The 15,357-nt window shown below is 37.7% G+C and overlaps 1 protein-coding gene across 4 annotated transcripts in view; it reads left to right on the top strand.

The window, feature by feature from the left end:
• Positions 1-15,357, top strand: part of ITGA8 (integrin subunit alpha 8) — a 111,663-nt gene that overhangs the window by 36,111 nt on the left and 60,195 nt on the right. For all 4 annotated transcript variants that reach the window (XM_035545241.2, XM_035545242.2, XM_035545243.2 and 1 more), the window contains exons 14-17: positions 7,047-7,092; positions 9,151-9,258; positions 14,275-14,330; positions 14,863-15,017. In XM_035545241.2, the coding sequence (XP_035401134.1) occupies positions 7,047-7,092; positions 9,151-9,258; positions 14,275-14,330; positions 14,863-15,017 (365 nt within the window). The remainder of the gene's footprint in view (positions 1-7,046; positions 7,093-9,150; positions 9,259-14,274; positions 14,331-14,862; positions 15,018-15,357) is intronic.

Genomic DNA, 15,357 nt, shown 5'->3' on the forward strand with positions numbered 1-15,357 from the left:
TTGATAGTTAATTAGTTAATTGCTCAAATACATTATGCATTATTGTTCCTGTTCCCTGCGTGCTTTGACACTTGTGTAAGTCTTCCCTATTAACTTAGAGATTCCCCTGGAATAAGTGTCACTGAAACTCCGCCATCAAGGTATCCCAGTTTTAAACAAACCCAGTTCTGTTGGCCTGTTCTTTTGGCTATTCTTTTAGTCAAGTCTCTTTCTGCCAAGGAAATGGATAAAGGCATCTTCAGGCCTCATTATTTTGGGCTCAGTTATTATCTTAAGAGTACACATATTTATATTTAATAATTCAATTAAATAATTTAATACAAACAATTTACTCTAGAAACATTTTAAGAAAGAAACAAGTGTCATAATCAGACAAAATTTCCTAAGAACTTCGGCAATCCAGTGTAATCATATTAAAATAGGAGTATTTAACAGCTCCATCTGCTAAGTGCCTTAACTCAAACAGTGGGAAGAAAACACTCAAGTTTCTTTCTGAGAGGCAAGGGTTCTTCAGTGCTCATAAGTTTTTGAGAAAAATAGGCAGCATGCCAACAATATCACAGAATCATAATCTAGTGATGATTAAATTATGAAATTGGTCCAGGAGATTTGTGGAAGACAAACAAATTTAATCAATGAAAAGTTGCATCTGCTCTGGTAAGAAAAGACTGCTGAGCGTGGGAGCCAGAACAAGGGCGTGGGTTCTGCCAGCAAATGCAGAAGAGCTGGTGTTCCTACCAGCTAAATTTGTCTGCACATGAATAATCAATCAAAAATGTAGTGACAAGCCAAGAATCTCCTGCAAATATGTTAATTTTACAATTAACAATTGTGCAAATGATCTATTTAATTTATAGATACACTTTTCTAAAATTCTTTGAGTTATTTAATGAAATTAATAATATTTTGCCCAATGGAGTATAAGAATAAAGCAGTTAATATCAGGAAGTAGAGATTGACTGAAGTGACAGGACATGAACTGCCTCCTTTTGGATTTGTTTGAAGTATTGTGGAGTGAATAATAACATTGCGTTATGAAAGGGTCTCATTCAGACAAAAGGGGAGCATTGAATTAGCCTTAGGTGTTATTCTTAACAGATCTGCTTCCAGAATGGTTGAAAAATGGGAGGATCAAGACAGCTGAGAATAGTACAAGAAAGTGATTCTGATCTAGGTGGTGGCTGAATGTCGTATTCAGCTAAAATTCTTGAGTAAGGTTGGCTGAACTGGATGTATCCTGTGTCTTTCATTATGGTCAAGCCTGTAGTAATGGCCATTTAAAAGGAATGTTATTCTGGACCTTTCCTACTGTTTCGTGATCTCTAAAATCCTAGAAATCAGAAATAGAAATCTGGTGCTGGGGAAGTAGAAAAGAACAAAGGCTCACAAAGATTTTTAACAGGGTTTCCAGTTACGCAGTTTTCTCACTCTCTTTTGTGAAATTTCCATTAGCACCTACATTGATAGGATTCTAATTGTTTTCCAGTTGCTATTTCTACTATGCAATTAAACTGACAGACTACACAATATACTGTTTAAAGCTGCCAGCAAAACATACTGAGCCCATAAAGCAAACACTTTCATGCCTGTATCCTGATAGAGTTGTGGTGGGGCAGTGACTCATCTGTCTGTTGTTTTCATTTCTGGGTTTCTCGCAAATGAAGCGTGTGCCAATGATGTAGTTCTTCACTGGCTGCTCTTCTTGGCCCCTGTCTCCCCATGAAGATGAGATTCCGTGCCTTGGCCATGTCTCTTGGGACTGCTGGACAGACTCCAAACGAAGGGTGGAGTGCTGAGCATGCCACATGTTCCTCCCCTGCTTAAGGCTCCCTGGGGCTGCATCTCTCATAAGGGATGGAGATGTCCTTTAAAAATATCAGGGGATCAAAGAATTTGGTCAAGTTAAGAAATGAGTATCTCTTGTTGAGACTGGAAGTAGAACTCTACTTCCTTCAGTTGGTTGAAGGTTCAGTCAGCACCATGGCCAGGTTCTGCCCTTTAGCACGGCCTTTAAGGTCTGGCACGGCCACATGGAAGGTACAGGTAAAGAGATCAGCTTACAAAACCCAGTGTGCCCTTCAGTGCCATCTGTGAGTGATCTTTCCTTAACTATTTTTGATAATTTTTTCTCAGAAAATGAATTATTTTTCTCCAGATAACATATTGCAAGCCCTTTCTTTAGAGCAAAGTAAAATTTGAAATAAACATTACAATTGCTTTGTGCTCCTTGACTTCAATTAAGTATATGTAAGACACTTGTCTCAGGATTAAGTTCTGTGAACTCTATCAGTTGGGATTTTAGTAACATCCAGGAGATATCTTTCCTTGCATACAACCTTCAAGTTGTGCTGAAATGCAAGTTGAAAATTGCCTCTTTCCATAGTTACTGAACATTTTGGTTGTGAACCCTACAGTTCATTTATTCCATAGCAGCAATGAGGCAGAAACGCTCCAGCCCTTCCTTTAGCTCTGTTTCTCTGAAGAGGAGTAGCTGGTAGAGGATCTTCTCAATGAGTTGGCATGGACAAGGTGGTCATTTACCTGAATCTAGAAGGATCCTCATCCTCCTGAAAACATGAAATAGAGAAGGAGTGAAGGCCATTTTGTGAGTCAGATACTTCTCTCTTTCTCTATTTGTACATTTTATTCGGACCTTGAAAAAAAAATACAAATGCAAAGGTGCAGTTAGAAGTTTTCATATGCTTTCCTTCAGGCTCTGCTTGGAAGGGTTACACTTAGCTAAGCTGGTTTTTTTTTTCTTCTTTTTTTTTTTTTTCATATGTAATTCCAAATTCCTCGTTAAACCCTTGTTTTCTAACTCGTGGACTTTATATCAGTGACACTGCATGCGTAGTATTAACAAGAAATGAATAAAAACAACTTCTCTCTATTTTTAGGAACGGAAACTTGCCAAGCTTCAGATAATTTAGACATGCGTTTCTTTCATAGAAATGATTAATAACTTTTCTTCTTCAAAACGCACAACAAATTCAAAACTTAAGTGACATATAAGTGATCTGATTTGATGTGTATTCAAATCTCTTGGATTTGTACGAGTGTCAGAAATGTGTTTTTTTTTTCTTTTTCCCAATGATAAGTATAAGAGTTGACCCCAGAAAGCAATGAAAGAAAGAAGAATAAAGCTAAATGCTCTTTAAGAAAACAAGTAAAAGCAAAGCATAACTGTAATGGATCTTCCAGTAAATCCTCTTCTTGAATATGTAATGACTTGGTCCTTATATTAGATCATAGATGTCACTCCTGGACATAAGTATGTTTTATTCTTTGCATATTTATTCTTAAGTCCACTTTTCCTTCTTAGTAGTTTCGTGCTGTTGTGGTTTAACCCGGTGGGCAGCTAAGCTGCTTATTTCCCCCACAGATGGATGTGGGGGGAAGAGAATTGGAAGGGCAAAAGTTAGAAAACTCATGGGTTGGGATGAAGACAGTTTAATAAGAAAGGAAAAAAATAAAATAAAAATAAAAATTGCATACCCAGTAAGTGATGTATAACGCATTTTCTCACCACCAGCTGATCAATGTCCCCAAGCAGCTCCCCTGTCCAACTCCTCCCAGTTTTATGTTGAACATAACGTCATATGGTATGGGATATCACTTTGGTACATTTGGATCAACTGTCCTGGCTGTGTCCCCTCCCAACTCTTTGTGCACCCTCAGCCTACTTGCTGGCAGGGCAGCACGAGAAGCAGAGAAGTCCTTGACTTACTATAAGCACTGCTCTGCAACAACTAAAACATCGGTGTGTTATCTCATGTATTTTCATTACAAATCATACATTAAAAAAAACAAACCCATAACACTATACAAGCTACTACGAAGAAAATTAATTCTATCTCAAGCAAACCAGCACACACTCATTCAGGCTCTTTGGCTGAAGAATAATTATGGCCAAGAGTATAAAATAAAGGACCTGTCAGGGAAAAACTAAGTACTTCCAAATGAGAGCAGGATGAACATGGTCCCAGCTGTCCTAAGCATTTGCTCAAGTGGAGCTTTTATGGTACCATTATTGAATGTCCTCATCTTTCTTGCTGTGTCTCCAAGCCTGGTTGAGGTGGCAATGCAGAAAGACTGCTCAGTCTTTTGGTGACTGGGGACTGTCATTGTTCCTCTAAAACCATTACCTTCTGTTTTCAAATAAGCTGGGTTCTGTCCCAGAGAAACCAGGATTTAACTATTAAGCAGATGTGCAAAATGTTCTTCAATATGAAAGTGGGGATGCTGAGATAGTGGGGACATAAGTTCACACAGCTGTAGATACTGAAATTAAGATTTCACTCACGTTGCTGAGGCTATGTCTCGCAAACTCATTCTGTGTAACTTCAGGTTCAAACAGGCTACGGGTTACTAAACTTGAACTCAAGTTTTGTGTTCAAGCTTTACCTTGTGTCTGTGAAGGGTTGGAGTGCTTGATTTTTTAATGAAAAATCAGATTATGAAATCATCGCAATTCTGGAATATGGATAAGTCATAGATATCTGCTAGTTTTGTCAGTGCCATAGCACAGCCCTGTAATGAAACCTTTTGACTTATCTAGTCTGGTATGAAACAGTACATATCCTAAGTTAAGTCAGTTGCAGGATTCATAAAGAGCATCCTGCTAAAAACAACAGATTTAATGTAAAGTCCTTCCTTCTTGTCTCACTTTCTGTTCATAACACGATGTTGTGTTTTTTTTTTAAAAAAAAAAATCTTTTTGGGTTACTGTGCATACTGTAGCTGTTAGGGAAAGTTCTGCCGTTTGTATTGTGTAGCCTTTATGATGATAGGTATGTCTCAGTCAGTTGTTTATTTAAGAGGATAATATCTTTAGGTCTTGGGATTGTGAGCAAGCTCTCTCTAAAAGCTCCTAATGAAAAGGACTCATAAATATCCCGAAAAGGAGATAGAAACAACACTTATTTTCTGCTGTTTAAAGTGTTCCTGACTGAAGCATGTTTCTGTAAGGCCAATGGAAGCAGAAAAATGTAAATGTTATACAAAAGGAAGATCAGACCCATAAACTGTCCGTGCCCTCTCCTATGAGGATGTTCATCAGTGGAATCCATTGTAGGACAGGCTGTTGCCCATGTGGAGTGCTTGTTTAAACTTGTTAAATCCTGACCATCTGAAGGGCAGACAGCGCTAGAAAACACGCTGCCAGGCTGGCCTGAACCCATCAGGCTAATTAGCACCAGAGCTGTGTAGTTGCATTATGCTCCATGACTTCAGTGCCTCTAAGCAAACCAGTGCTCAAACTACAGAAACAGCAAGTAAGGGGTTGTTTTTCAACTGTGTCTACTGGTTTCATGAACTCAGATCAGTTTAGATTGCCAGTCTGTGCCACTGCAAGGCCTGTTGTAAGACCTAGCCTACCAAATGGCACATTTGTAAATCAAACCATAGGATAGCAACAGTAGAGAGAAAGAGGTACCCAGCTGGGCATTTCATTAGGGCATATGAAAACAAAACAAAGCTCTTTCCCGTTCTTGATTTGTGCTCCAGCTAGAAGCAGCAGAAAAGCTGATCCTTTGTTCCCTGTTGCTTGGCCCCAGCTTTTCTCCAATAGGAACTGGAGATCTTTCCAGTGAGCCAGTCGGGATCTTTCCAGAGAGCCCTGTATGGGGACTCCAGACAAAAGGAGGAAATATTTGGGCCTGTAGGATTCCAACCCAGGCCCAGTAACAAAGATGTGCACAAGGCCCAGTGAAATGCTAGCATTGTTGACCCTATTTGTTCGAAATGGTGACCTATGATGGCTTTCAACTGATAGCTATTACAAGCCTTAACACATCCTCCTATGATGCTGAAAGCACTAGTACCTATGAAATCAGCCATCCTCCAACCTGTGCCTTGTATTCGTGGTCACAAAGAATTATTGTGCCTAAATTAATGAACAAATGACTTAAAGCACAAAGCAGGACTGGAAGGATTGTCAAGAAGGAACACCATTAACTTTCAATGTGAACTGCATGTGAGCAACCAAAAAGTTGGTTTGCATCTCTTTGTGTAATGGTCAGTTAGTGGTTTGGGATAAAACTGAGAGCAGCCCTGAGGAGAAGGACATGGGGATGTTGGTGGATGAGAAGCTCAACATGAGCCGGCAATGTGCGCTTGCAGCCCAGAAAGCCAGTCGTACCCTGGGCTGCATCAAAAGCAGCATGGGCAGCAGGGCGAGGGAGGGGATTCTCCCCCTCTTGTGAGACCCCACCTGGAGTGCTTCTCTCAGCTCTGGGGCCCCCAGCACCAGGAGGACATGGACCTGTTAGAACAAGTCCAGAGGGGGACCATGAAGACGATCAAAGGGCTGAAGCACCTCTCTTATGAAGACAGGCTGAGGGAGTTGGGGTTGCTCAGCCTGGAGAAGAGAAGGCTCTGGGGAGACCTCATTGTGGCCTTCCAGTACCTAAAGGGGGCCTAGAGGAAAGCTGTGGAGGGACTCTTTGTCAGGAGGTGTAGGGATAGGACAAGGATAATGCTTTTAAATTAAAAGAGGAGAGACTTACATTACATATTGGGAAGAAGATCTTTACTCAGAGGGTGGTGAGGCCCTGGCATAGGCTGCCCAGAGAAGCTGTGGATGCCCCATCCCTGGAGGTGTTCAAGGCCAGGCTGGATGGGGCTTTGGGCAACCTGGTGTGGTGGGAGGTGTCCCTGCCCATGGCAGGGGGTTGGAACTGGGTGATCTTTAAGGTCCCTTCCAACCCATTCATTCTGTGATTCTGTGATTCTGTGAAAATGTATGGAAGTTGAAGGCATTCTTCTTACTCTTCAATACAAGCTGCGGAGAAGCAGGATTGTGCCATGCCTGACCCTGTGTTAAACAAATTGACACTGACTGGATACAACCAAGATATTTATGAGCCAGTCTTGTCCAGTCTTAAATGTTTTCTTTGAGATAGCAGTGTTGAAAATATTGATAAGAAAGTGGGAATTACATTTGTTTCATGTTACCGCATTCTGAATATAATTAATCTTATTTAGGATGGGAAAAAATGCATGAGAGGCCTCTATATAGTTCTTCTGAAGCTGTTTTCTTTCTCCAGATTTAATTGTGGGTGCATTTGGAGCTGGAAAAGCAGTTGTTTACAGGTACGTGATAAATACAATGGATTTTTAATTTTACAGCTTCAGTAGGAGATCTGTGAATAAACAAATGTCACATTTCTGTGTTTCCCTGGTGCAATGTGTAAAAGATGCTGATTACATGTGATAAATGAAACATCGTGTGAGCAACATATGTTGTTTTACAGGTTTCTTTTTTCTCATGCTCAAAACTTCCCATTTTTCATGAAAATTTCCATGCTTAGTCTTAGTTCAAGGAACTCCTTCTGGAACGCTTGACTCCTCAGTTAATTTTAAATTAGATAAGAAGAGAAAATGGTGTCTTTTCTACCTTTAAAGCAACCTCACGCAAAATTCTGTATAGTCAAAAAGCTCTCCCTACAGCTTGTCAGAGAGAAATTTATGAAGCACAACACTGAAAATTCATTTATTTCTTGGAGGAATGGTGCTAGTAAGAAATTCAGATTTTCAGGTGACTCTTGACTCTTTGGTGGTCATGTACATTAAGACACAAACTATTTATTAGAAATAAAGACTGCTGCTTTTTGCTTCAATTTAGAAAAAATGTATGCACTTTGCAAATCTCCAGAGTTGTTGGCTGACTACTGGTTTTCGCTAAATGCACCATTTGATTAGAAGTATAAATTACAACTACCAAATGCATAAATAAAAATCTGCTGCAGCCCTATTAATGCTGACATGCAGACAGTTCTTTGCATTTAAATATTCACCATCTGTTGCTGCAACAGTGTAGTCATATTTCCTGATTCCTCTCTGTCTTCTTGCTGTCTGTATTCCAAACAGTACCTGTCTGAGAGAAGGCATGTTCTGTTTCCTGGATGAATATTTGTCAAAGCATAAGAATTTTGTAAAACAGGAGCATTAGCTCATTTTTGGTAACATTGTAAGCACAGTGAGAAGACCTGGTTTTCCTGCTGCCCTGTTTTAGAATCATCCAAGTATTTTGCAATGCATCACTTTGCAGTGGCATTAAATGACTGCACAGGATGTGAAACATTGGAGAATTAGATCCACTGTGTACTTTAGATAGCAATAAAAAATGTGTTCTATTTCATTTAGGAAGGTGAATAGCAAGCAAGAATCCCTCAATCTTTCTGTTTCCTGTCCAGAGTGTACCAAATACCTAACTTGTCATACTGGAGAAAGTTTTATTAGCTGAACTTTGCTACAAAAAAAGGTTTTCCCTGTTGCACAGAAATGAAGGAAGTAACTTTATTTTTTGAGTGTCTTGCTGAAACAATACAGAAAAGTGATCATAAAAGCTCAACTGTGGGTTAAAATATGTGGAAAGTAACTGTAGTAAGCTATTTTTGGCAGAATTATCTAAGTTACTGTAAAACAGTATCATTGTCTTAACAGAATTTTGTTTTCTCTTTTAAAATGCTCTCAATTACAGATTAGCTCATTACTTACTAGCAGATTGTTTTTCAGAGGGATGTTTCCCATCACCACAACCATGTACTCACATGCTCAGCAGAATTTTCTGTGATGATTATTCTCATTTTCCAAAGTCAATTGTCTCAAGACATGATGTCAGAGTTTACTTTATTGTTGGCTTAAGATAATTCTAAATCAACTTCTATTTTAACTAAATTATGTTCATTTTTTGAAGAAGCTTAAACAGTGATAGCAAGCCTGAATATATCACTGTTCATGAAGAAACACAAACCTGACAGTTTATAAAATAACAGCCAAGGGACTTCTGTAATTTCCAAACTGCAGGCTCTGGCCCTTTGTGAAAATCCAGTGCGATGAAATGTGTCTGATGTGCCTGAGTCCCAGGACAGACCTATTGCTAAGTGTAGCATACTGTTTCAGCGATGCTGTGTGCTGTTGACCTGTGGGTTTTTTGTGAAGAACTTTCAAAATGTCATAGCAGAAGGTATCACAGTTTCTGACCAAAAAAAATATCAAAGGTCTTTTGGGTAGGAGCAGCATTATAAAAGTATTTTCTCCAACGTAGCCCTACATTTCAAGCTTCTTTGTGGCTATCTCAGTTGTTTTCTCTGATGCAACCTAGGTACTAATGTGCTGCATGTAGTGAATGTTATTTCTGTCCCTCAGAGCCAGACCTGTTGTGACCGTGAATGCTCTGCTCATTCTGAACCCTATGATTGTCAATCCAGACAATAAGACTTGTCAGCTCCCTGGCTCTCAGCTTTTGGTAGCCTGGTAAGTTCATGATTAGACAAAAAACATCTTCAGCGTCCTCTTTTTTCTCAAATAACTTCCCAATCCCAGCTTTTCTTGCAGCTTTTTGTTGAACATACAAGTATTCAAATATGCTATAAGCACAACAACAAAATGATATAGAACAGAGTTCTTTTTGACACCTTCCAATACTTCACAGATTCTCTAAATGAAGTAGCTAAAAGTTCAGTGGTGTGATATCCTCCTTCATGGGAGGATGTTCAGTATCTTATAGGATCAAGCTGCAAAATCACATTCAGTGTCTGGATGAGTGAAACGTGTAACAGCCAAGACTGACAAAACACAGAAGCATTCACCTGACAAAACACATACCTTTGCTGAGAAAATGTCACAGTGAAAGTGATGCTAAGAGCTGGTGGTCCCACCAGTTTCTGCTACAGAAAGAGAGATCTTAGTCCTTTGTGGAAGAGAGAAGGTGTCCTGCTCACTATGCTGAGAGCAGTTCACGGGATGTTGTTTCTGACTGTCTTTGGTCAGAGGAAAGCTATTTTTAGTGCATCAGGCAGGACAATGTTGGATAGATCCTTAAAAGAGAAACCCTCTGCCATAGTAGCATTTAACTTTGAAAAGAAAAAGTACACTCCGAACCTTGAAGCAAATTGAAACAATTCAGGATCAGTTACAAATATAAATGTTGTAGGACAGTTGGAGGCTATCTAATAGTATTAGCACCACATGCAGGTGCATTTACAACACTAGAAGAAAATCACTTAGAAAGGACCCCAAATAACAGCTGATAAAACAGGCTATTAGGAATACATTAGATGCTTTTTAAAAGTTGAAATCATAACAAATGAGGAAACTAAAAACAAAACAGAGCATAAACACTTGCAAGTTGAATATAAAATTCCAACAAGTCCTGCCAGAGAGACTGTATGGAACAAATTTCTAAAATATAAAAACTAGTCTTATAATTTTATTTAAACACATTAGGGGCACAAAGCCTGAAGAACATGGGATGTATTAAAAGAATATCAAGGTGTAAAGGAGTAAGACAAGGTGACTGCACAAATTTTTCACTGCTTTTAAACCAAAGGTGGTCAGAGGGACTCCCCGCACTGGAGACATTCTTTATGGGAGATGAGTTCTAAAAATAGTCTCAAACATTAGAGTTAGCAAAGGAGGTTCTACATCAAATTGATAAATATGAAAAATAAAAAATAATCATGACTAGAAAAAGTTTACTTAAGAGATGTACAGGAACTCAACTCTGACACCATTAAACCACTAAATATATGGGCTTTAAATGCAGTGGATGCAATTTGTGACTCGGGAAGTGCTACATCTACTGACTGTCAAAATCTGGGACAGGGTTTTCAAGAGATTTTCACTTTTACTCTATTCTTTTACTTGTTATGGAACTGCTTATATTTATCATTACATTCCTCTTTTCTACATTGTGTGTAGTAAAATCACCCACCTACAGAGGAAGGTAGAATGCACTTGGTAGAACTGTGTGGTCCCAGAACTTTAAAAAGTTTAACCCTTTCTGGAGTAGGTTCTAAATAAACATCTATCCTTATATTTTGATTCAAGCAATTTTTGTTTTAATAGTCGATGCAATAAAAAATTTAAAGTATCAACACTGGGCTGTAGCATATTCATTGTTCCAAGTGCATTTGATTTTTTTTCCCAAAAACTTCAGTTTTTGAGACTTTTAAAGAATCGTTTGGATAGGATTTGTACTGGAAAAAAAAAGTCAATATTATAGCATTTACTGATAGTTTACTGGAAGAAAAAAAAGATTTTTTTTTTTTTTTGCACAAGACAAGTGAATAAAAACATCTCTGCTAAAAATGTATTCCTGCTCTAAGGTACTGTTCAAAAAAGGCTTGTGTAACATGTAGTTTTTTCATTACTTTTCACTTCTGTAGTACAAAAAGTCAGAAGATGTTTGGTTCATATCTACGAGACTTTTATTATGAGCATAATTTAATTTCTGTTTGCTTTATTCCAAAATATTCTTCCCTAAAGATTTAGTTCGTATTATGAACTGACTGAAGACCAGCTGCTATTTTCCATGCTGTAATTTTTCTCCTTAGTTGATATAAGCTTGTATTGTACATATGAAAATAATTAGTAGGGAAACTCCAACAGGCAAGGAATTCTTCAGTCCCTTGGGATAGATTTCTGTATCTCTTAGCCAGCTGTGCTGCTAGTATAAAATGTCTACTGACTGACATTGCAAAATTAGAATGAAAGAAAACCTCCTACCAGAACAGTTTCAGGAAGTGTAAAGTATGAATAATGTAGATTATTGTACACTTTCTAGTATTAGGAAAATATTATTTTTGCCATTATATAATTTGGAAAACTGAAGTGCAGAGGAAGCATGCATAAAAAGTTATTTTTATACACAATCTTACGAGAATTGTCCTGAACTTCTAGAAACGTACAAATAGAAACTAACAAATTTGGAACAAACTCTGCAACTTTGAAGCTGTCAAAGACAATGTAAACAGACTTTTTTTTTTTGAAAGGTTTTAAAAATAGAGGTAGCAATTCCTGCTCCCACTGACTTCATTGGAACCTGGATGTGATCAGTACCCCACAGTCAGGGACTGAAGGCCCTCATTACTTTGCTCAGATGAAGGTCTATACCATCAAAACTTTGAGTGCCTTTCTGCTAAGGCATTATCCATCTTCCTCTCTGTGTGCAGTTCTGTATTCTGAAAAAATAGCCAACAATGACAAATAATTTCTGGTAGGATCTGATAATTCCAAACTTACCACTTCCTCAAGTACATTTCCTATTTTTTTCACCCAGTAGCATAGTCAGATTAAATTCAATTATTTCTAGTAAAAATGGCAGCCCAAAAAACATTTTTGGGGGGGGTAACCATCTTTTTTGTTTTTCTAATATTATTTTCACTTCTCAAGATACTATCCCCATCTATGCTACATGTTTTGAATGAAAAGAAATACTTTTAAGCTTGTTCTAATAGCATTAAAAATGTTTCTGTCTGACTGAAGAACATAAAATTATTTCAAACAAACTGCTTTGTTGGTCCAAGATTACCAGGGAAAGCTAGTGTGTTCAGTTTGAAGGCTTTCCCTGTATTTCATAGCCACAACTGAACACTGCGCAAACCATGAGCTGATTGTGATGGCAGACACTGTTGAATAAATGCAGTGCAGAGATCTCCTACAGAGAAATAAAACTGATAGCACAGAAAAGATCGTATGCTTAAGGATGATGGGCCATTTCCCAGTCTTTTCTTACCTGCTGAAGTTTCCTTCCTTTTATTGTTAATTGTCTTGTTTGCTTTATGGCTCCTGCAAGCTCAGAAGATCAATTATTATGTTTCTTCATGTGCCAAGGAGTCAGATCTTAAATCTCAAAAATATCCTGGCCTCTTCTGTGGTCTACCTTTTTTCCTCTGTTTCTTTTTCTCATGGCTAAAACATCCTGCAAAATCTCCACAGCAACTTCTTGTCAAAGTGATGAGGATATCTCTCTGTAGAACTGTTTCTGAACTGAATATCCTTGAAATCAGAAATGGGTGGTGGAATTCTGCTAAACCCACAGTCTTGCCAGTCAGATGGGCAGAGTCAAGAGACTGATAAATTCCAAAGTTTTGATTTTTTTGCATTGCCATTCTCTTCTTGACATACTGTGCCTGGAAAGGAAGGATTAAATCTTGGCTCTTACCATAGTACTTCAGAACATGACTTGGGTTATCAAATGTGTATTATGAATTATTGCATTCACTAAATAAATTAAATATACATTACAGTTGTGCAATTTAACAATTAATTCATTTCTGATTACAATCAATTTCAAGCTGGATTTTTAACTCAACCATTTTTTAAACGGGATAGTGCAAAAATTATTTGAGATATCAGGAAGTGAGATCACCAAGTTCAACACACAATGGCATCTTGTGAGTTTACATTTGAGGAAATGCTCTTCTGTGCTATGACATGTCAGACTAGTTTGTGAAGCCTGATGTCTAAACCGCATTTATGCAATTACACAAGCTTTTCTCTTTCATGTTGTTTGTTCTTGCGCTTGTGTGTCAGCAAATGATTGGTTCTTCATCTGTTAACTCATAATTCTAAAGAAGTAGGAATGTGACTGAATTTGCAATTTCTGCATGGAACATGAATCAACACTCCTAATGTCATTTGAAGACTATGGTTAAGCATAGCTTAATGGCATAAGGCAAAGTTTTTGGCCAAGAGGAAAATATTTAATAAGGTCATGAAAATTATATGAATCCCAGATGTGGCACAGTTTCATTATGTTTGTCAGAGAAAGCAAACATTCAATTAGAATATGATTGCAGGTTATTTTAAAGATTGTGTTGCTGGTTTTTAATCCACTACATGGAGAATTTAGTATACAGTGTAACTATAGGAGGAGATGAAGAGCAATGACTAATTCAAAAATATTTCTATTTAACCCAAGGTATTACTGTAAAATATGCTGGTTTCACATCTTCCAATGATGACTTACTATCCATGTTCAGCTGATTCTTCCCTGTACAAAGCAAAATATTTTCTGAACCCATTGAAGTATTCCATAAGAATGATTGGTAACCAAGGACACTTTGCATTGAATTGCACCATCTTGAAATCATGGAAGGCTTTCTTTCTTCAGCATGATGAAGCAGAAAGGACTTCTACAGGCAGCCTCGTACAATGGTGGCTTGCTGAAGCTCAGCATTAGGAACCCAACTTTGCCAGTAGTATTACGAGGGTGATCTCTATAGGCTTTCTCTAGAATTAGTTGGAAAAGTTCTCTATATCTTTCCTGGGAAGATATTCAGAGGCTACCCTGTCTTTCTTCTTTGAGTATTGGTGGAGCCCGGGAGACTTGCTGAATTAGTTAGGGGATATGTTGGGTGCCTAAACACAGATCTCAGTGAACACCATTTAAGAAAAGGAAACAAAAACATGGGTATGATTTGGGAATTGCTACTCCTCAGGTCAGCTCTCTTTATGCTAATAATTACTTCTTCTTTTTATACTTAGTTTTACAGTAAAAGTCTGCGCAGCATTTGAAGGTCAAAGTATTTCAGATGAGATAGGTAAGAAATGTTTTATATTCCTGTAATTTAGTCTGTCCCACTTAAATTCAGATTTGTTTTTTTTCTCATGCCTTGAAAGATAATAGGACTACAATGTTCCTAAGGTAAGAAAATGCAGTTAAAAGGGTACTTATATAAGCACAAAGCTTGTCTTATTCACTTGAAGGATTTTTTATTCATTTTTAGCCATTTTACAAAAATAAGCTTGTACTCAGTTGGAGAATGTTCTGTTTTGAAAACAAATAAACAAGCAAACAAAAATAAAAAACAGATTTCCTGTATACTACACATATGATCTGTAAATGAACTTGCAAAGCTTGACTGAAGTTACATGGAGGACATACTTTGCATCAAAAACTGGTATGCTCCTAAACAAACAGGTACCTTGGGCATGGATTGGTTTTACTTGGAAGACTTTGCTAGTTATTTGTTATGTTAATGCTAGTTATTAACTATAATATTTAATGAATTGTTTGCTATTTTTTCTTTCCATGTTAAATAAATAAATACTCAATTTACTTATATTCTTTAGTGCTGAAAGGTGAATTGCAGTTAGATTCATTGAAACAGAAAGGAGCTGTTAAAAGGACTCTCTTCTTTGACTACCATCAGTCACATCATTACTTCTCCATTGTGATAGAAAGACAGAAACAGCTCCGTTGCCAGGACTTTCTTGTTTATCTCAGAGTAAGTTTAAAATATTTTGGACTGTCACCATAATTTGAGTAGTATCAGGGATTTTAAAAGATTAATAAAAAGGGGGAGCCATTTGAAAAGCAAGCACATTTTAGAGTGTTCTTAGATCCCAGAATTAGAGAAAGGAGAGATAAGAAAGGCCTGGTCTGAGTGTCCAGACCATTCTTCTACCTCAGCAAGAATTCCCACGTAAATCTTTGTCTCATTTTTTGTCAATGTAAGTATAAAAGGAAGACTTCCTTTGAAGAAGAGTGTACAGTTCTTCTGTGTACAAATATGTTCATTTCATGCTCTTCTGTAAATTCTGATTAAACACTGCATCTCCTTATAC

Source organism: Cygnus atratus, chromosome 2 (genome assembly GCF_013377495.2).
Source record: "Cygnus atratus isolate AKBS03 ecotype Queensland, Australia chromosome 2, CAtr_DNAZoo_HiC_assembly, whole genome shotgun sequence".
In the NCBI taxonomy this organism is placed as follows: domain Eukaryota; kingdom Metazoa; phylum Chordata; class Aves; order Anseriformes; family Anatidae; genus Cygnus; species Cygnus atratus.